Source organism: Pieris rapae, chromosome Z, assembly GCF_905147795.1.
Source record: "Pieris rapae chromosome Z, ilPieRapa1.1, whole genome shotgun sequence".
Classification (NCBI taxonomy): Eukaryota; Metazoa; Arthropoda; class Insecta; order Lepidoptera; family Pieridae; genus Pieris; species Pieris rapae.
Genome location: NC_059534.1, coordinates 4,478,750 through 4,500,384, shown reverse-complemented (window position 1 = coordinate 4,500,384; position 21,635 = coordinate 4,478,750). Strand labels below are relative to the sequence as shown.

Below are 21,635 nucleotides of genomic sequence, written 5' to 3'. Positions count from 1 at the left end.
TCGAATTTGATTTGTTTATAATTACTTTACTTTCAATCAAAACATCTCAATATGACGAATTTTATCAATTGCAAAAATAATTAGGCAAAATTTAACTTTATACTGATTTAATTAAATTTAATTTATTCAAGTGCAATAGATTTGATGCAAAATTATTTGTTTAAATCATTCATCACACACACACATCACATATTAGAGGATTATTTTACATAAAAACTTACTGAAAAAAACAATAATTTGGTGTATTAAAAAGTAATTCTATTTATTTTACTGGCAGCAAAAGATATGATAAACAATAGTATAGTTATATTAACACAGTCCGTCTTTTGTTTATTGTAATTTTATGTTGAAATTAATGAAGCTTGCGAAGTATCGTGTCAATAAAACCAGTTTGTATACATTTTCAAAAAGTCATAACCAAATAAATTGAGTCGATCGTATAGTGTCGAAGAACCCATACATGTTTTTGTGACAAACCACTGCGATAAATCTGTGAACAAACGTTATTGACACTAGGGACAGTGTTATAGCGGCATAGAGTGCTTGAAAGCCGTCACTTTCATCGTAGTGGGGGTCGTTTTGCTGTTGTGGAGCAAGGTACAACTAAAGTGAAGGTGGCTGTGAACGATTGAGGCGCGAGTCGGTTACCGAGTTGCGTGACCATAGGTTGTGTTGCGTTTGTACCGTGATGTCCCGGTGGTGGCTGGTGGTCGTTTTGGCAGCGAGTGGTGTGGCAGCGGGTACCCGCCTGCCGCGGACCTCGCTTCCTGCTTCAACGCCCGCGCATACTCCCGTTACATCAAACCCGCCGCGTCTGCCGCAACGGAACTTTACTATCTCATCACGATCCTCAGTCAGGAACAGGTAATTTAAACTGGTCAAAAACAAAAACGATTTTGAAAAAAGGTTTTCGGAGGCAGGTAAACAAATTCATAAGGGTGTTTCCATCATGTTTTAAACTGATACTAAAACGTCTTATATTAACGAATAATAATGCAAATTTATATTTTTACCCATGTATTTTTGAATTATTAAGCAATATTCAATGAAATATTACAAATGTTGAATTTGCATAAATGTATCGAATTGTTTTGAATATTTCTTACATAAGTAACTTAATAAATGTTTTGTCGTCAAACTACTTAGATGCCAATTTGTAATATAATTTTTGTGACCCTCATTGTTGAAGTATAAATGTTTCACAGATACGTGTTAATTTTACGCCGGATCATAATATTTCCACGTTATTAATATTAGAAGTACATCCTTTAAATTATATTACAAGTAACATATGTGATTAAATCTAGGGCTCTTCTGGTCTATTTTTCTTTATTCGTCAAGGTCTGGTGATAACTTGCTTATAAAGTATAATTTTTTTCTATTGTATAATCTTTGTTTGTTTAATCAATTTGATTAATAGTACGGATCTTAGTGGCTGAGTTAGATTAGGAAAAAAAACTTGTAAAAAATTGCTAGTGCAGATTTTCTCATTTTTCTTTCGCCACAAGTAATATTCCAAATATAATTAGACAGTTTGGCAGAAAAAAATTAACCATTATATGCTATTAAATTACTAATTTCTAATATCGACATTTCAAACCAAAGCCGTGATTTTTACATGGGAATAATTGTAGACTAGTAATAACTCGTTCCATTCGATGCAGTCCATTTAAAAATTTTATGAATAAACCTGTCAAGTACAACAACTACTACATTTCTTTTGAAGTGGTTGACGCAAACACCACCGGCGAACTTATAGAGGGTCAGTTATCATTAAATGTACACAATTTTTAAAGATCTGGCGCCATTGTTCTTGACATGTAAACCTCTCCAAATCAATATAGGTTAAAAATATAACTGGGATGAAGGGATACGCATATAATTTTATTTAGAACTATGAATGAGAAAAGCGAAACTTTCAATTTCGTATGGTTTCATTTAAATATTCAAGGACTTCTACTTATATTTAATAGGCACTGCACTACTTACGTTGGTTACGATACATTTTATTCATACCTTTTTCATGAACAATAAAATTAAATAAAAGCAAAATATACTTTATTTCTTTAAACGATATATGAGCAATGAATTCACGTGCAGCATGAAATCACGGATGCATGCCACGCGCATCTTAACGCTTTCCACCAGAATATCTAGATAAAATATTCTAAACGAAATTTATACGTTTATGACTTTATAATTGGTTTAATAAACATGTTCATTTATTTCGAATTGTTTAAAATAATACGTTTACAGCGTTTGATACACAAAAATCATGGTCACATTCACTTCCTGAAGTGTATGTAAATGTTTTTATACACCAAGTACGCTCGTAGTGCATATTAATATGGACAATTGATTCATGTCCATTTCAATCATAATGCAAGGGGTATTTATATGATTTACAATGAGGTTTTCGTGTTAGTAAGGTAATTATTACGCCATTTTTAGAAAATAAAATACTTCACGAGACTAAATGTGTCCCGAAATGAAATATGTGGAATGTAACTCTATAAAGTTATCTACAAAACAAAATAGTAATCGAGGTACATAATATTCATGTCTCGCTGAATGTAATAATTATGTTTGATTTGCTTGGACACATAGTTCACTCAAATTACCGAGCACGTTAGTATTTGCTTAAATAGGTTTTCATACCTAACCTGTCGGCATCTTATGAAACTATTTTGAGCTACAATAATTACCTTGATTTCCTTTCAAATGTAAGACTTATACTTCGTATAGGTTTATGCCATAAAATACCAATTGAAATTGTAATGTATAATACGTAACTGTATAAAAAAACTACTCTCCGAAATGTATGCCACTAACTGCACCTAATTGGATACTTCTTAGGTTATGTTTTTATAAATGATTTAATTTGATTTATGTATTACTTCTTTTGGCGTGTTAGGGAAAAATCATGAGAGTAAATTTTTAACGATGCGCACGCACACCGTCACAAAAAACCCACAAGGTTTTTAAAACTGAAATGTTGACTATAACTAACTAGCTAGAAAAAAACTAAAAAGATTTTGTTCAGCCAAAGAAGTATACCTAACTTCTAACACACATAAGTACACACACGTATTTATTTTAAATAATATAGTGTATTAATATTACTCATCCAACAAATTAAAGCACATGAAACCACAGGGAACAGCTACAAGGTTTTAATCAGAACATGATAAATAAAATATCTTAATCGAAAAATTAATTCCAATTTTATACATCATTTTTATAATTGTTAAATAAAACAAACTGCCATAAAATAAAGATAATTTTACTAACACAGGACATAACTCAATGTGCAATTATTTTTGTCATGTCTATAAACAATTTAAGATTCGATATGGTATGCGTGCAAATCAGAAAACGAGGTCAAGGTCACTCAGTGTTATTGTTACAATTCCATCTCTCGCTAATTACTGGTGCTAACAGCTATTACGGACAATAGTTTACTCACTGCGCGACCCTATGCTTAGCATCGTAATAGCAAAAAGAGTACAGCTTCATATGGTTCTGACACAAATAATTTCGAAGGGACGAGCTGCCAGACAAGGACACTTAAGCATACACTAACCATGAGTGAACGGAAGATGCAGGAATTGATTTACTTCCAATACTTTAAAACACAACCTCGTTTGCCCGCAGTATAATGTGAAATCGGTTATACTATTCACTTATGTTTAAATGTCAATGCCGTTTGTTGTTTTATATAAAGAATATGGTTGTACTGCTCTATTTGTGGTAATTACCTATATTCCTATTAAATGTCACAAGGACGGGTTCCACACAAGGATATTATGGTACAGTCCTATCAGTGTTGGCGGTAATGTTATCTTTGTAATTGGACCTCGATAGCCTTCACATATTACATTGAAAGGTATACGTCGTATATTATATAACATGGTTGTGTTAAACACAATATTAAAACAATAACACTCTAATCGATTAGGTCTATGTAATATTCCAGTTTACTGACTCGTGTCTTATCGCTTCGGCAAAAATAAATTATGTATGCGTTTCGTGTGTTTTAAATTTTATCTATAGATTATATCATTGTTATATATTTCAATAAAATAAGCATTGTATTAATGATACAACCAAACAAAAGTTCAGCAGTACACAGTTACAGTAGTTGTATCATAAAAGGTTCTGCTTGAAAAGCGATTTTGATTATAACATTGTCTAGGCCTCAAGTACTTTCTGTATCGGCTTATTTCACAACGGTTGATACAGTGTTTATTTCATGCCCAACTGGAGTTTGCAGGCACCGCGCATTTTACGCAATTTAACCCAATTGTAGGGCGGAAGCTTTTGATGCTTGTACAGCCGCTGTTAGCCATTGATATGTAACCTGTTGCCGGCGCGGCGGCCGCGGGTGGGTTGGCACTGCTATCAACTATGTCGTCGCTATTAGAAGTAGGATAGTTTACGAAACAAATAGAACTGTGAAAGCAATGCAGGTTTTGTGACCGCCCTTTCAGTCTAGTTACATTTCCTCAATAGTTATTGTTTATGCAATTTAGGTTATTGGAGAATGCTCTACCATTCTCCAATAACCTAAAAACTGTAAAGTTTACTTAATAATTTTTTATACATTGATTAGTATCAAATAGATATTTTATATTAAGCATAACCGTAAATTTGATAGTCATTTTACAAAATTATATCATTTAAATTGGACTACTGTATATTTTGTTTAATTTACTGATTATAAAGAAATAAGGATTATACGGGCTGGAAGTAGTTGTAATTAAAATAAACAACGAATTTAACCGTTTTTCTTTAATTCACCGTTTTATTACATTTTTATATTAGACTATACTTATTCAATTAAAACATCAATCATCATGGCATCACTTAACGATTAATTTAGGCATAATACATACAATAACGAGTTAAACTAAATCTTGTCGAAGCAAATTTCTCGAACTCCAACGAAAGGCGATTTCAACACCGCTAGTGCTAAGAGCAAAGGACCGACACGACTTAATTGTGTGGTTTGTCTAAATACAAATTGTTCGGACATGTGTTAAATGTAGGTCAAATCATCTGATTAATGTTTTGCAATATTAATGTACAAACGGGTTTGGAATGCATTGAACAAATAATGATAATGAATGGCTATTATCGCTTGATTTTTGATGCACAAAAAGTGAGGTTAAATTGTTTGATTGGGACTTTCAATTCGTCGAATACTTATAAGATTGATGTTTATCATGACGTTCAGTTATGACTTATCAAGGAGATTTGATCACACTTTTATATTTTTAACAAATATAATTAATTGATTCACAATTTTACTATTATAACATTTTTATATATAAATAAGTTTGGTGTGGGAACTCGATAGGTAAAAATAAAGGTCTCTTCCAATTTTTGTACGTCTTCCGGAATGTGAAACAAAAGATGGGTCGCTTCGTTTGTTTGTTTGGTCAAAAGCGATGACAGTTATGTCGCTATGACTGGTTCTAGGCCATAATAGACACAACGTTGATGAATCACAGTCAGATATAAAGTCTTTTGTTTATAGTCTCGCCGTGACATTTTACAATACGAAAAATCTTTAAAAGTATGGTTTAGAAATATTAATATTTGCTTTTACGTTGTGCTTCTATCTTGATCAATAGGTGTTTGAATCATAATAAAGTTTGTTGGGATTAAATTTCACAACAGGCGACCTTCATGTATCAGATAATCAAAACTTTTACAATCGTATGGAGCGGTTCTAAATAGCCGTCGCTAAAAATTAAGTGTACATTGTGTGTATCGTACATATATAATTGTGTATTATACAATAATTCCCAAAGTGGTATAATGAGTTTGCTATATTCCTCTTTTGGAGATATTCGCAAGTCAAGGGCGTAGAGCGGGCAAGAAGAACTGGCAAAAAACTTTCACCACTCTTTTCAATCGACAAGTTTTTAATACAAATTGTTTGAACTGCAAGGATTAGAATAATATAAGTATTCGTCTCATTTATAAAAAGCCTGATTTATTAATTTACTTTTAACGAAGGCTTTGAATTTATTTAGTGATTCCCTAATTTCGCTTGGGAGTTTGTTGTAAAAACGAATACAATTTCCATGAAAGTCACCATTTGTTTTAAAATAATTTACCTACATTTATTTGGACATACAAAAAGGTTTCAAGAATATATTGACCGGATAGTGTCATAATGTTAAGTTCCTTAAATTTATTCCGTACCGACTCACTTGGAGAAACACAACAAATACCCCGAACAGCCCGCTTCTATGGATTAAACACTAGACTAAATATAGGATGATCGTAAGATGATAATTATTAAATAAAGCCGTTTTATTTGATCTCGTGAAACACGAAGATGGAGGATTATCAATTAAAAATATGAAAAGTTTAAAAATTTTTGGATACGTGTGGCATTTCTTTATAATTATAAATCAGATTGATGATAAACACGGCCCACAGCTAATATCTTGATGTTGTGGACAGTCAGATGACAGTTTAAAATTTGGGCCTCACGACGGTAATATAAACTTACATCATATTATGTAGACACATCGCACGAAACCGTTAACCTATTCGTTTATAAAACATTACTGTTACTTTCGATCTGTTCGTTTAACAAAGAAGGCGGAGAATTATTTTGTATTTCCTTGTCGGCGATTAAGAAAACAAATCCGACCAGAATATTTAACTGTTTAGTGATTTCTTTATTGAAAACTTACAAGCTTCAAACATAAATTCGCCCGAATTTTCAAGGAGGTGTCAAGTCTTTAACGCTCTAGATCGTAGATTATAAGTTAGAAGTACTATTCTTAGTCAATGGTTTTGAGCAATATCTGAACTTTCGCCCTCTTAAATTATGCATATAAAATTTTAACGTAATATATTCGTCCGATCTTGACCTTATATTGACCGAGATTTTCGTATTTTCTCTGTTAGCAAAACAGTTACCTGCAAATATTGATTTTTGAAAAGTTCAGTTAAAATAGCACCGTGAACTACCCAATAGTCCCTTTATTAGAAAAAAGCGATTTACACAATTTTTTATCCCAGAACCCTTTAATTATGTTTCCTTGGTAAATAAAAGTTGGTGAACTGTTAAGTAGCTTCAAACAAATCACCCGTATAATGACGGATGCTGTGATCTTTCTGTTTCCTTAGAACAATATCTATAACTACCGTATAACAAATGTAAAGTGAAATTTTATTTTCTATTTGGTTTGTGTATGGTCTGTGTACCAATCGAATAATAAGTTGCGCTCGAAACAAGAATGGGTTTTGTTTTAGTTTGAACGTTTAGCAAGATTATAAGCCGTCCTTGATAAGGTTGTATTATAGGCGTTGGCAACATTCACAAATTACAATACAAGCTATAAGTAATAAGCACCACGTCCGGTTCTAACAATCAAGGAACGTTTGGTCAATGTTAAATTTAACAACTGCGCTTTAAGCACCTGCTAGCCTTACCACCTAACTTCAATTGCTATCATAATGCCGGTTTTAAACATTCATACTATGAAAGACGTTCCACGTTTTTGTGACGGCCTTGCGGATATTGAAAGAAACACACAAAAATTGGGTTTGTCAAATTGGAATTACTATGTTTTGTCAGACAATCCTTCGATATTGACATCGCTAACACAGAGTAGCTCTGCTGATACACATTAATGTTACGTATTATACTCTTAATTCACAAAAATACATGAAACGTTTTATATATAACACACACGGTGTGATTGGTTATGGTAGAACCAGCATTAGGTTATACAGTTTGAACTATGATACTGCTAAATTGGATAATAGATATCTATATACGCTTCCAAGCACGCTTACTATTTTTCGTACGGATTTGTATGTTTGTCCCCATTTCTCTATTTTTTCTAATCCAGATGGCCTCTTGAATTTTATTACTTACATTTCAAGTTTGATAACAGTCCAAGTTTCATCAAAATCAGTAAAGTACCTTTCGATGTATAAACGTTTACAATATAGATATATAATAATTTATCAACATTCTTCTCTATATTTTACGCTCATTTGAGTAATGTCTATATCTTTACTTCTTGGGCCAGTCCATTTTTATAATTTGTATCTCAAGTACTATCCTATAAATACGCATTAATCGGTTGTAATTAAGATAAAAATGCTATTGATCATTCATATTATATCACATAAGTATTGTATTATGATACTATCACAAAGCGATGAAATACAAATGTAGGTGAAAATGAATTCTTCATATGCCAAATGCATAGTTAAAACATCCACAAGCTTCCACATATGGCCAGCGATGTTTTTTATAGTAATGTGACCTTGTACTATACAAACAAGCCAAAGGAGGTTGAAGATGTATCTAGGAATTTGGTTATATTGGATCGTTACAGATAAGCACATGATACCATTTTAGTATTGAACATTAATTATGGCATAACATCACCACTTTTAGTCACAACGTCTTCATAGATTCCATTACAAGTGTTCATTTTTTAAAGTTACAGGTTAAATAAAGTAATTATGAATTGTGAGTTAGGCTAAAAAAAAATATGGCGCTACAACACTTAGCCTCAGGTTTATGTATCTGTTTCCTTCATCATCTTTATAGCATATTAGCCTGTTTAGCCTTACAGTACTGAGGTGGACACTGGTTTACTATATTTAATACTTATATTCATTATCCTTCGCCGTATAAGTAAGTAACGAACAGAAAAATTGGTAGAGCCGAGGTTCGAATTTACGAAATCTAGATTGAGAATTGCAAGCTCCAATTATATTGAAATACAATACCTGAAATATTTACTGGAAAAATCTCAGCCCTGGTTATGCGTAAATGTGTGTATTTTTTATACAAAACGACGATAGCGTTTAACACTTTGTCATATTCACGGTGCTCTATGGAATCTGTATTTAGATGATTATCTGGCAGAATATGCCACCACCACTCTGTGGAACCAGCTGCCAACTGAAGTATTTCCGAACCAATTCGACTTAGGGTCCTTCAAGAAAAGAGCGTACCAATTCTTAAAAGGCCGGCAACGCACTCGCGAGCCCTCTGGCATTGAGGGTGTCTATGGGCGGCGGTATCACTTAACATCAGGTGAGCCTCCTGCCCGTTTGCCCCCTGTTCTATAAAAAAAAAAATGCGAACTTTCGATTGTACTACCATAACTTTTGTACCACATTCTTGCAAATAAATTATAATTATTTTGTATTACTATTTTTTCCACAGGGACCAAACTTAAATTTGTTTATACATATATTTGAACAAATTGTACATATAGTAATTCTGATATACCCCCACGGACCAAGGGTCTCGACACCGAATGGGACAAAATCATATTCAGAGCCTAGACCCTCGGTCTTAAATTTTAATATTTAAGAAATATGTAACAATACTTATGTATTACTAAATACTTCTCTTAAATTTGCATATAAACAGGGTAAAAACACGCGGCTAATACTGGTATCTTTCAAAGTACCCGTATGTTATCCAATTTGCTTTTCGCTACTCCAAACATTCTATCTATCTATTCATTATCTAAGTTTAAACTTGTGACAACGAGTTATTGGTCGTCATTTGTACTGATCTGCAATCATTATAAATGTTGATTTGAATGCCATAATAGGCTGTGTCATAATAATCGTGAATTGTGCAAACCGCCTGAATTGGTGAGGAATTTTTGAGTTACTAACTTGCTGTTATGGTGAATATTTAAAGATATTATACATTTTAATTTAAGCACCATTAATATTACATTACGTAAACAAATAACAAATATTTAACTAAAAAAAAATATAATTTTCATATATTAGAGAGAAAACGACGTAAGACGTTAGGTAATAAAAAATGTTTTTAATTGAGTTTACATTTGTGTGCTTGATTGACAAAAAATACCACACTATATTTGCCTTATACTAGATTAGTTCGACCGCGATCTGATTTTTAATTAGCAATTAGATTTGTCGCAATCAAGGATACGGTGAATGTAACATGAATTTGTTGAAATTTCCTCTATAAAAAAATTGCTAACGAATCTATTTAAATTATAATCGAAATCTCACAGCTTAAAACTTAGTCTAATTAAAAAAATATTAACTAGGCTAATTATAATTATTAAAATTGTGTACAGATTTAAAAAAATGCCGGCAATTCTGGCAAAGTGACTGTCCATGGGCGGTGGTATCCTATACTATGGTGAAATTCCTATTACGTGAAAAAGAAAAGAACAAAGGCACTGATCTTACTCCTTTCATCTCAAAGTAAACACAATTTGACGGAAAAAAGTACATTAGTTAAAACAGTGACTAAGATTTTTTCGTGTGTTATTTAAATTTTCGAGACCCTGACTTTTCATACCAACATAGTTCTTCATATATGTATTGCAATTACATAATTAATTCACAGTGTACGAGTAAATATTTAAAATAGCACTTGTTTTTTGTATATAAATGTTATGTATCTTTGAAAGTATTATACAATGCTACATTAGTGAGGTTACAACCGATCGAGGCCGTTACAGTTTGTTCTGATTAAATATATAAATTAATCGTATAACTTAAACTTGAATAGCAATAAATCTGAATCTATTAATAAAGAAATTGTTATTTTTGATTGAGAGCTAACGCTCGTCAGTACTATATGGAAATATTAATTTATAGCTTCTATAAGCAGATTTAATTAAATTATTTATACGGATGTGAACTACTATTATATTATATATTTCTGTTGTTATAACGGGTTTGGGGTTTTCTTTTTGTTCTTAAAAGAACTTAAACAAAAGAAAAAAAATATTAAAGCTTAGTCAACTCTATATTCCATTGTAGTATCCATCAGAGACATTGTGTGTGTTAGATCAGGCTGGTAAAAATCGGTGAAAATATGTATTTTTACAATTTGTTTGGTATTTAACTAAAATTAATTATTGGATTCGGTTTCTTCGTAGACCATGTTCTTAAAAGTTTAAACGATTTTTCTTCCTTTCTTCCTTCCTTCTTCCTGAATTTATTTAATAATTATGAAATCGCTTTGTTAACTTTTCTCTTGTGTGGTTTTCCTAGCGCGAATTCCATTGCTAGTATTATATAACTAAACGAAATTACTTTTTTTTACATAGTTACACACAAGTAAATAATGATTTTTAAATAACTTTCCTGAGCTTTAGTAATGTGATATTGAATGACTTAACTCATTTCAAAGAAATTCTGTATAGTCGATTACAATTCCATTTATATTCACATAACTCGTTTACGACGTTTCCTTTGACAATGTCGAAGTTTGTTATTTAGCAATGACAATGCAAATATTTCCATGGGTGAAAGTTACAAATAACATCATTCAATTTCGTTGAACTAAATGCACGACATAATGAAGTCGAGTAGTTATTATGAACGTGAGTAACGTTATAAATCTGTATACCTTTATAATATTTTGTCCTTATCTGTCTCGAGACAATAAGGAACGTTTAAACCAATAAATATTTCATTCCTTAAAGAAATTGTACGTTCGCAACGCCTTGTAAATACATGAGGTTAAATTTGTTCCTACTTAAAACATATTTATAATTTAATAATAAGCACTCAACGAAAATTTAATTTTATTAAATAAATTAAAATATAAATACATAGTGTGAGTTTACAAATTAACTAGTTTCTATTTCTTTAAGCAGAGCTTGGGGTTTTATTATATAAGGAAGGTGTGGGTATGACTAACAACCGAAATCCTAGAGGAAATAGTTTGTGTCCGAAAATTTTATCCCGTATGCAATCTTATGTCCCTCACGGAAGCAGATGTTTTGTAAATAAATATTTATGCGTAAAAGAAGTTTTATAAACGCCAATCTATTATTTGCATAACTCGACATTTCGAGTGCTTTTTAGCAATCGTGGTCAGCAAAACGACTGATCTCTCGTAACGTAAATTATGTAAAGAATTCGCGTATACATCCGTTAAAGAACTTTTATTTAAAAGTGCAGTCGCGAAATAGTGTACATCATTTTTTTCATTGCTCCGTCTTAACATAGATATACATTATACATACACCTTAATGCTCAAGGTAAAGTAACTTTTAACAATTATTTTCACATATATTACTTAAACTTGTCATGGCATATAAAATTATGTACCATTAATGTGTAACAGTATGTATTATGTCATTACGCGTTACTTTCTCACGACCACGCCTAACCTACATGTTATTCAATATCTTCGATCTGTATTTCTTATACTTTAACTTGTTTCTATCAAAGTATCGACAGTTATAATAATCAATTTATACAATACTTACATACATTTTGTATGTTAACTTTCATATTTTTTTTATTTTCTAAGAATTAAAGTGTTAGATTTTTGTTTTACTATCCAGCAGGAGTTAAGATAAAAGGGTACAGAATCTTAAGAAATACCGTTACCCGTGGGTACTTACAATACCAGAAGGGTTCATGGTCATTTCTTGAATGACCTTATGACACATTGCCTTGAAAACTCTTTAATCGGTAGCTGATTCCACGTCGGGATCGCTTAATGCCTTAAAAATAACGGTCAGTTAAAAAAACGTATCTGTACTTATGTACAAGCGTTAGAAGTTATACTTCTTTGGCGTAACAAGATAAAAAAAAATCAAAAATTTTATTTTTCGCCTTCTTCAACGTTTGTTGAAAAAAACTACACTAACAATAGAAAAAAGTAAAAAAAAATGACTATTGCTGAGATCAGGGTGTCGGTTTTTTGTGACGGTGTGCTCGCGAATCGTAAAAAATTAACTCTCATAATTTTTTCCCTAAACTCGCCATACGAAGAAACTATTAGCATTTTTTTTTTATTTTTCGATAATAAGAGTTTTATATCCCATATTTTGGAGAGACAATATTTACCACAACATTTACTTATACTTTTTTTATAACCATCTGTATTAAAACACGTCTGATTTCAATACTTAACATTGTATGTCCTGACAAATTTTGTATGATGAAGTGAGACACATCAGCTATTTAGAACAGTGTAGTTAGGGAGAACTGAACAGATATGGAAAAAATACATTCTAAAACAATCCAATCAAGACGCTTTTCCACAACGGTTTGTCGCCGCGAGAGGATGAGACCACCGCCCTCTAATAAAAAAACATAATATATATATCTAACATCGCTCAACACGATGACTTGTACTCCTGAATCACCGCTTAGATAAGGCCACAACTGAAGAGTCACAAAGGATTGAGAACAGTGGAAAGGGTTAGAGGTGAAGCCTTTGCCGATCTCTGAGGTTAACTTTAGTGAAGATCACACACATTCCGAATATAATGGCTATATGATTATTATAAGACTGTTTAGGACCATCTGCATACATCACAGAGGACACAATTACAATTGAAGATGGGCTGGACACATATTTTTGATGAAATAATGTCGGCTGTTTTTTTCGAATATGGTTGTAAACGTTAGTTGTGGTTAAACAGAAGCAGGCTGTTTCGCAATGCGCTGATTAGCTAATTACAAGTCTTGCCTATAATGTTGCTCTCGGAAAACTATTGCTTTATATAGGCGGCCCTAGATACAAATAAATCGCATTTTATCTCGCTTATAAAACCTATTCATACTTTGATTTTTTATCCAATTTACACGTACCATAAGTTTGTTCATTTATTCGTTGAATTTTAATATTGTCGTTGGACTTGTTTTAATGCCTTCCTAATATGTTGATTGTTTTTCATAAGATCTTTTACAGTATTTGCGCAATTATCGCAGTATACCTTAATTCTATGTGATTTGTTACATGGCTTTATAAAGCTATTTGTGTTGATAAACATTATCTATATATTTCTCCCCTGTTTATATCAGACTGTTATATTTTTACATCATTTGTCATAGATTTTAGCGGGAAATAAATGAGACATTTATAATATGTGAAACAAAACTGAATTCATTTTTATAAATGAGTAATAATAAAAAACACTAATTTTAAATAAAGTATCTTAAAGATGGATAGATTTATTTAAAATTAGTTTTGTGATGATACCATACGGTTAGATATATCATTTTACTGTAGTTTACCCGTTTTGAGATTTTCAATTAAAGCAAACATGTATCGCTCTCTGGAAACATAGCAAAATCATCCTACTTGAGTCTATGACAGAAACAATATTATTAGTTCTCACCATATTTATGGTGTTACAAGATGTATGCGATTATGTCAGTGTCTGGTAGAACCCATGAATTTTTAACTTAAATAGTATACTAGAAATATTTTATACAATTTTTTAACTGGTCAAGGTTTTTTATACAAATTTAACGTATTGTTTCAAACTTAGGATCCTACGTTCTAAATTATACGGACGATAAAATTAATAAAAAATGTATTTATTCAGGAGTTGTATATTTGTGAAGCATTACAGAAAATATGACCCAAATACTGATTTTTAGTAAAAAAACCTAACATTATCTTCCTTCCTTCCTTCGTCTTAACTCTAACTTTGGTTCAACATGCAAATGATTTTGTAGAAGGGCATAAGCTTGGGGACCTGTGAACTTTAGAAATTCTCATCATGAATGACGCTAACTTTAGAAGTATGATATAGAACTTTTAATAACCTTAATTTATATAATTTTTGTATCAATATTACTTCATATCCAAGCTTTTTTTGAAACATATCACAGCTGTATAAAATTAAGTTTTTAGTCAATAATAATAAATTAAAAGTGATACATTTTTGTTGCGAAATCACTTTCACCCTTTGTTAATCGTTTCGACAATGAGAACTGATTTAGTTAAGTTAGCTGTAAGCATGCCTTATTAATAACGTCCGTTCATTCAAAACTTTTACTACGGCTTAACTTCTTTGTAACAAAGTTTTCTATATATAACCAACAATAGTTTTTGTCATAACCTTAATCAGTATCTTAAATAACGGAAACGCTACGCGAAGTAAGAGTTGGAATACGATTACTAATTAATTGCTTTCTGACGTTGAGGTATCACAAAAATAAGTATCTTAATATTCCAAGCCAATAGAAAAGTCATTAAATTAGTAGTTTTCTGTAATGATATATTAATTCGTTTATCAATAATAGTAATAATAAATAAATCTGTTAATTTTACAAACAAATAAAAATATCTTTCTGCATATAGGTAAACAAGTACACTTATGAAAGTCAAAAAAATAAATTAATTGTGAATTTACATTTACTTGCCAGTTCTCAAATTAAGGGCGTAGAACGGAAGAGGACTGGCAATAAACTCTCCGCCACTCTTTTTAATCGCAAAGATTTTTTACACAACGTTTGTAAGGATCTGCAACTATTACACCATGTTCATTATGACATCTTGAGTAATCAAAAATAATAAAATAAATTAAAAGCAAAGAGTTGTCCTTTATTGGGAGGAGGCATGGTGAAATAGGAGCACGCATTTACATACTCGTGGGATGAATAAAATGCGTTAATCTTCATAACAGTTAGTAAAAATTGCAAACATCTTTTCCGGGTTGAATGTCCATATTCTTTTAGGGAAATGTGGCGGTGCAAAGATACAACCGCACGACACAGCTAGTATAAAAACATACGTTTATATTTCTCTCCCGGTTGCTTGAAATTGTTTATAAAATAACAATGCCGATATTTGGATTATAATTGCTTGTAATTATTAAATTACCGGCATAAATTCGATAAAAAAATAGAAGTTACTAAGCTCGTATCGACGTATTCCATGACTTACGTTAGTAATTATTTTGATATTATATTTAGCTTTAGTCGACCGAGATACTATTCATGCCAGATATAATAATTGATAAAGAATTATCTGAACGGGACCTTGGACGTTTTATTGAGTATAATAATTCTTAGCGGTAATAATGTTGCTGCAAAATAAATGTTTGGAAGTGCAATATCTTGGTTTTGCAAAGTTACTTTTTAAGTTTAAAGGACTTACTTCACATTCCAGGATGTCCTAGGTTAAAAATAATTTAGAAAGTGGTATAACCGGGCAAAATTGTCACTAATAAAATATGAATGGAGTGTAAGGAGTGAAGTAGGTAATTACTTCTATGTTAAAATTTTACGGTCTTTCTCAACCTAGTCAAGAAAAAATTTTAACTACGTTGTACGAAACACAATTCAGTAAAAAATGTACTTATATCGATTGATCAACGCAGGTGTTTAAAACTATATTCCGTTAGCAAATCTAATAAACGTTGTCAAACTTATATAACGGAAAATCACACTGCAATTTAGTATTAAGTTGCTTGCTGTAAGGCATACACCGCGACTGCCGGTTTTATTTGTAAATCGTAGTGAAAACATTTCTTTGTCGCCGTAGGTAATCTATCGATCGACTTCGAAATCGCCCCAAAGGTATTACAAAATAGCGCTATAACTTTGTAATGTTAATACAATATTGACTGACACGTTTGCTCCGACCAACTTTCTTCTGTAACAATAGTATGCTTATTTTCTCGGAAAAGTGATATAGCAATATAACATCTAAACATAACAACGTAAATTCACCCTGCCAGTATTTTAATTTATATCTTTAAAAAATACGTACTAACATTTACGCGTTTTGGATCTTGTTGACAATTAAATATGAAAGTATATTGTATATCATAATTATATTTAAGTAAGCTAAGACTTTCAGATGGGGTTTGATATTTTGAAACAATTTACAAATTGTATTTTTATAATGTATTCAGTGCATGCGTATGAATGTACTCCTCACTTAAAAGGCCAGCAACGCACCCACTTAAAAAGGGGTGTCCCGATGTTCGGTTGCCCCCCTAATATATAGTAAAATATCATGTAACTAAAACAATTATACTGATTTTAACAAGTTTTATGGGTACTTTAATACCTTATAACGTGAAACATGTGACTTTGAAAATTAATTTGAACGTGATACTAACATTTAATACTGTTCAAGTGGTTAGTCGTGATGATTGTCTCGCTCTGAAGCTGCAATTCTCGTGCGGCCCTCACACATTATGGGACATGCGTGACTTGCTATGGGAAAATCGTTGTAGAAGGCTCATCTTTTCTTGGGTTATATATATATTATTACTTAGTATCGGAGAAATTAATTAAAAATAGTATGGAGACGTCAACGATTAACATGCAGATCTGTACTGAGAAATATAGGGAGAAGAAAACCATCTTTATATTATACTGCCTGTAATATTTCACATTGTACATAATTAAAAAAAATATAAATACACCGAATATCACTCAGGAATAACTTGGTATTCTAATTGTGAAAGAATTTAAAATCGGTCCAGCAGGTTAAGTATATTTCTTACAAACATAAAAAAATCGTATAATTTTATAAAGATACTCGTAATAGTCAAAGCGATTTTCTATCAACTTAAAAGTTTCCATCAGTATACAGTACCTACCTTTGGTCATTTGAAATCAAATGTGAAGGACAAGTGTGTTATTGAATGAATCACTCCCACTTAATATTTGTCGTCTTGAGGTAATTATACCATTTGTAGACCACCGTAAATATCAAACCTTTTGGCAATTAAATTCTTTTAAATAATTAATATATATAATATTTCCTGATATAACTTGTTACACGCAATCCAGTTTACAAATTAAAAAAACGATTAAAGTCATGTATAATATTTTATGGTCTTAGTGTTAATATGACAAATCTTCCGAAAATTGTAAATTAAGTACAATTATACTTTATGTTTCATATGTGTTTTTAAATGCAAAGGTCCAGAAGGTAGTTCATTCTAGTCGGTAGGTTTCGAAGGTTGCATCTAACGTGATAAAAAACTTAACTTAAAAATAATCTTGACGAAACGAGAGTTTGTTTACTCTCGTTCTCGTATGGCGAAATGAGCAGCAGTATTTGTTTTCTTATACACCCAACTATAATTTATACTACAGCTGATAATAATTAATTAAATTTGCAGTGTTATTTTAAAAATCAGCTGTATAATGATGCAGCTAATTTTTAAGATAAATCTGCAATCTAGTGATTGCTACCTAAAATATGATTAGTTGTTAGTTATTATATTATAAGTTTAACAAATAAAAATGACCAGCATTATTATAGATAGTTCACATACTGTAGCTTTCAGCAATCATTAGTTACCCTTGGTTTATATACATATTAAGTCAAAAAGGATTTATGACTGTCATACTAGAAATTACCAGAGTATATATAGATATATAGATAATTTAACACTAGGTCAACTAAGTTTTTATACAAATATTATGAGTAGAACGTGTTAGAGCGAGAGTAAGGCAATAATATAATAAATCCATCAAAACTTGAACTATTACTGCCCAAATATGTCAAGTTATCCGATGGCCGAGTTCTTAGTTTGTTTAATTCATTAAACACCGAATATGATTCCTCATATAATAAAATTCTTCAATGATTTTTTGCAAACCAACATTTTGTATCAGTTAGGAATCTGCTCAACATTTGTTTTGAGTCTTCTTTTAATATATTTGTACTGTTTTTTTTTGCTCTCAATTATTACACAAGTTAAGGACAGTCAGATACTTCCGAATTATATGTTATAGAAATATATAGACTTGTGACAATGTCGTGAGAACTTATGCAAATGCAGCGCTAGCCAGATCCATGCAATTTCCTCAACTAACAACACAATATTACATCTTTCAACGCATTCAAATTGAAGCTAAGTGGTAGACAAAACTACTTTTAAATTAATTTCTAATAATTACTTTCAATACATATTTCATTGTTTACTTTTAAGTTCATTGCATTAACGGCTATCTTTATACTGTGTCTATTTTAAGAACGACGATAATGTCATGTTAATATTAAGTATTATTCTCATATAAGTGACATTTTTGTTTGAGAAATAAAGTTATTAAACCTAGAGAACTCGCGTGGGGCTTTATTGAACTTGCGAATTATTCAAGACTACTTTCAGCTCAATTGAGTCACACTAGTATACAATATTTGTCGGATTGTATCTTAGGGTCAGACGCAATATATATGTAAATCAAACCGCGGGGCACAGCTAGTATGATATATATAGTTAATATATAAAATACTTATATTACTTTATATGTAATCAATAAATAATTTATAGTATCATTGAAATCAAAATTAATGAATGGAAATTGTTTAATGCTTTACTTAATGATTTGTAACTCGATTTTCCATCGAGCGGCTATCAGTTAAATGTTTTAATGCCTAAACAGGTTTATATTAATTTAATACTCATGACCTCTATAAAGATTTCGACATAACATGGGGAACGATTTGTTTTTAATTATTAACTGCAGTACGTGTATAGTACATATAAAATTGCGATATTTGAAATAGTTTCGTAATGCGCTCAATTCTATATTCAACTTTAGTAAAATATCAGACAAAAAATCTTTTGTATCACAGTTAGGAATTAAATAATGCGGAAGCATATGACAATTATAATTAATCTAGTTAATAGCTGAGAAATTGCGTTAATAGAATGCGGTTAAAACAAAAGAGTCTTTGTGTAAATGTAAGATTTCACTCGACGAGTCGGTAATGGATTGCCTAGCTATTGTGATAAAAAATACTTTCGCTTAGTGGTCACAACTATCAGTACAATGTGCGTAATTGTGTAGTTTTTGTATATAATGACATATCTAACCTAACTCAACTCCTACTCATAGTATTATTCTATAAAGTTCTACAGTTAAGATGCTGCCATCTCAGACGCTCGCGCCATGTGGCCTTCGCCACTTCTGATTCTAACATATATGGAAAATTAGATCAATAAAAAAGACAAATATATTATGTATATAGTGGCGGTTGTACTACTCAATCAAGGGTTGCAAGTGTGCCGTCATTAAACTTTTTACTCGTAAAGCGTATAAATTTCCGAAAAATATTAAAATAAAGAAGCTTATTACAATGTGCAGAAGCGATGAGAACTTGGAGAAACGGATCGTGGTTGGAAAAACAGAAGGCAGATCCTTCTGTTTTTCCAACCACGATCCGTTGTTGTGTGGTTTATCAGATGGACCGATCATGTGAAAGACTCAACATTCTCAAAGCTGTACAATGTCATAAGGCGCTGGACAAATCTGGTGGAAACAGTCCGCTCCATATTCCTCCTGGCTGACCACAAATTCAAATTTAAATTAAAAAATCATTTATTCGTATTGTACATAATATACACTTATGAACGTCAAAAAAGAAATATGCATTGAATGCTTCTAATTTTACATTTACCGGCAGTTCTCAAATCAAGGGCGTAGAACGGAAGAGAAGAACCGGCAATAAATTCTCCGCAACTCTTTTTAATCGCCGAGTTTTTTTTCTTTTACACAACGTTTGTAAGGCGCTGCAAGCATTACACCATGTTCCATATGACATTTTAACTAATAAAGAATAATAAAATAAATTAAAAACAAACATTTGTTCTCTATCAGCAGAAGGCATGGTGAAATAGGAGCCCGCACTTACATTCTCGTGGGAACAACACTCACATACATCGTAGAAATAACTAATATCATCGCATGCACAATCCTCAGACTTGAGCTGTCGATTAAAGAGAGGAAGTAGCTTATTAATTGTATTATTTTTATTATATTGTGTATTGTATATTTTCCACAACCCTTTATTTGTCTATTATTTTTAATAACTGTTTGCGTTTTGTTAAACACAAAGCAAATTTCAATAAATATGATCAGTCATGTAGAACAGCATAAAACCTTTTGAAATAAGTTTTTACTAAACTTCGGTGGGCTAAATTCTCTTTATACACAACAATGCTGTCACAAAATGGAAAATTGCGACTAGATTCAGGTCATAGGTATATTTTTATTATTTTTAAAACTACATCAATTACAAAACTATTTTTTTATAAATTCACACTCCTTATACATTGCAAGTTATTTATTTGGAATAACCTTAATGTTTTATTCTCATAATAAAACGTTAATGATTTAATAAGTGCTTAGCTTGTTAAACCTAAATATTTCATGAAAAAGCTTCAAGGCATTGATTTTAAATGTAACAAGGTAATCGGATTTAGCGTTGCTGTTTTTGGTTCAGCCACAGCTCATTAAGTCTAAACTGCGGTATAAATAATATTACTGTATGAATGTTAGTAATGTCACATGATCTGTATTTTAATGCCAATCAATCTAGAGTAACATATGCGTGGTTCTAGAAACTGACAAACCATTGTGTGTTGTACAAATATATTTGTAGCCGCGACATTATTCAATTAAAATGTGTTTCAGACTACGTTTATTTGTTTTTTTTTTAATAGAACAAACGGGCAGGAGGCTCACCTGATGTTAAGTGATACATAATAATAATAAAGTTAAAATACAAAGTTTGTCTCTTTTCTTCGTGGCGTTAACATAATTTGACGAATTGAGACGAATAGTTACTTTTAGGTACGTACGTAGAAAAGGGTAATAGGATATTTATTTCCGAAGTGAATGAATAAAAACATAGAGCACAGTGTATCGATTGTACGTATTTATATATATGTCTTATGCAGTGAATTAGTTAGACATAACGTTGCAAATAAAAAGTAGGAAGTTATACCAACGTATGTACTATTGTTTCGAGGTATAACTTCCCATAAAAAAAAATATATTACGATAAATGTAGGTCACCATAATGAATGAATTTACCTACTTCGTTAACGACGTCTTTGAATGTTTCCACTGTA

At 31.4% G+C, this 21,635-nt stretch overlaps 1 protein-coding gene across 1 annotated transcript in view; it reads left to right on the top strand.

Annotated features, from left to right (window-relative positions):
- The first annotated feature begins 436 nt into the window (after window positions 1-436).
- The window catches only part of LOC110996325 (angiopoietin-related protein 2), a 37,121-nt gene continuing 15,922 nt past the window's right edge, over window positions 437-21,635 (top strand). The window contains exon 1 of the mRNA XM_022263939.2: window positions 437-864. Within this exon, the coding sequence (XP_022119631.2) occupies window positions 689-864 (176 nt within the window). The 5' untranslated portion in view covers window positions 437-688. The remainder of the gene's footprint in view (window positions 865-21,635) is intronic.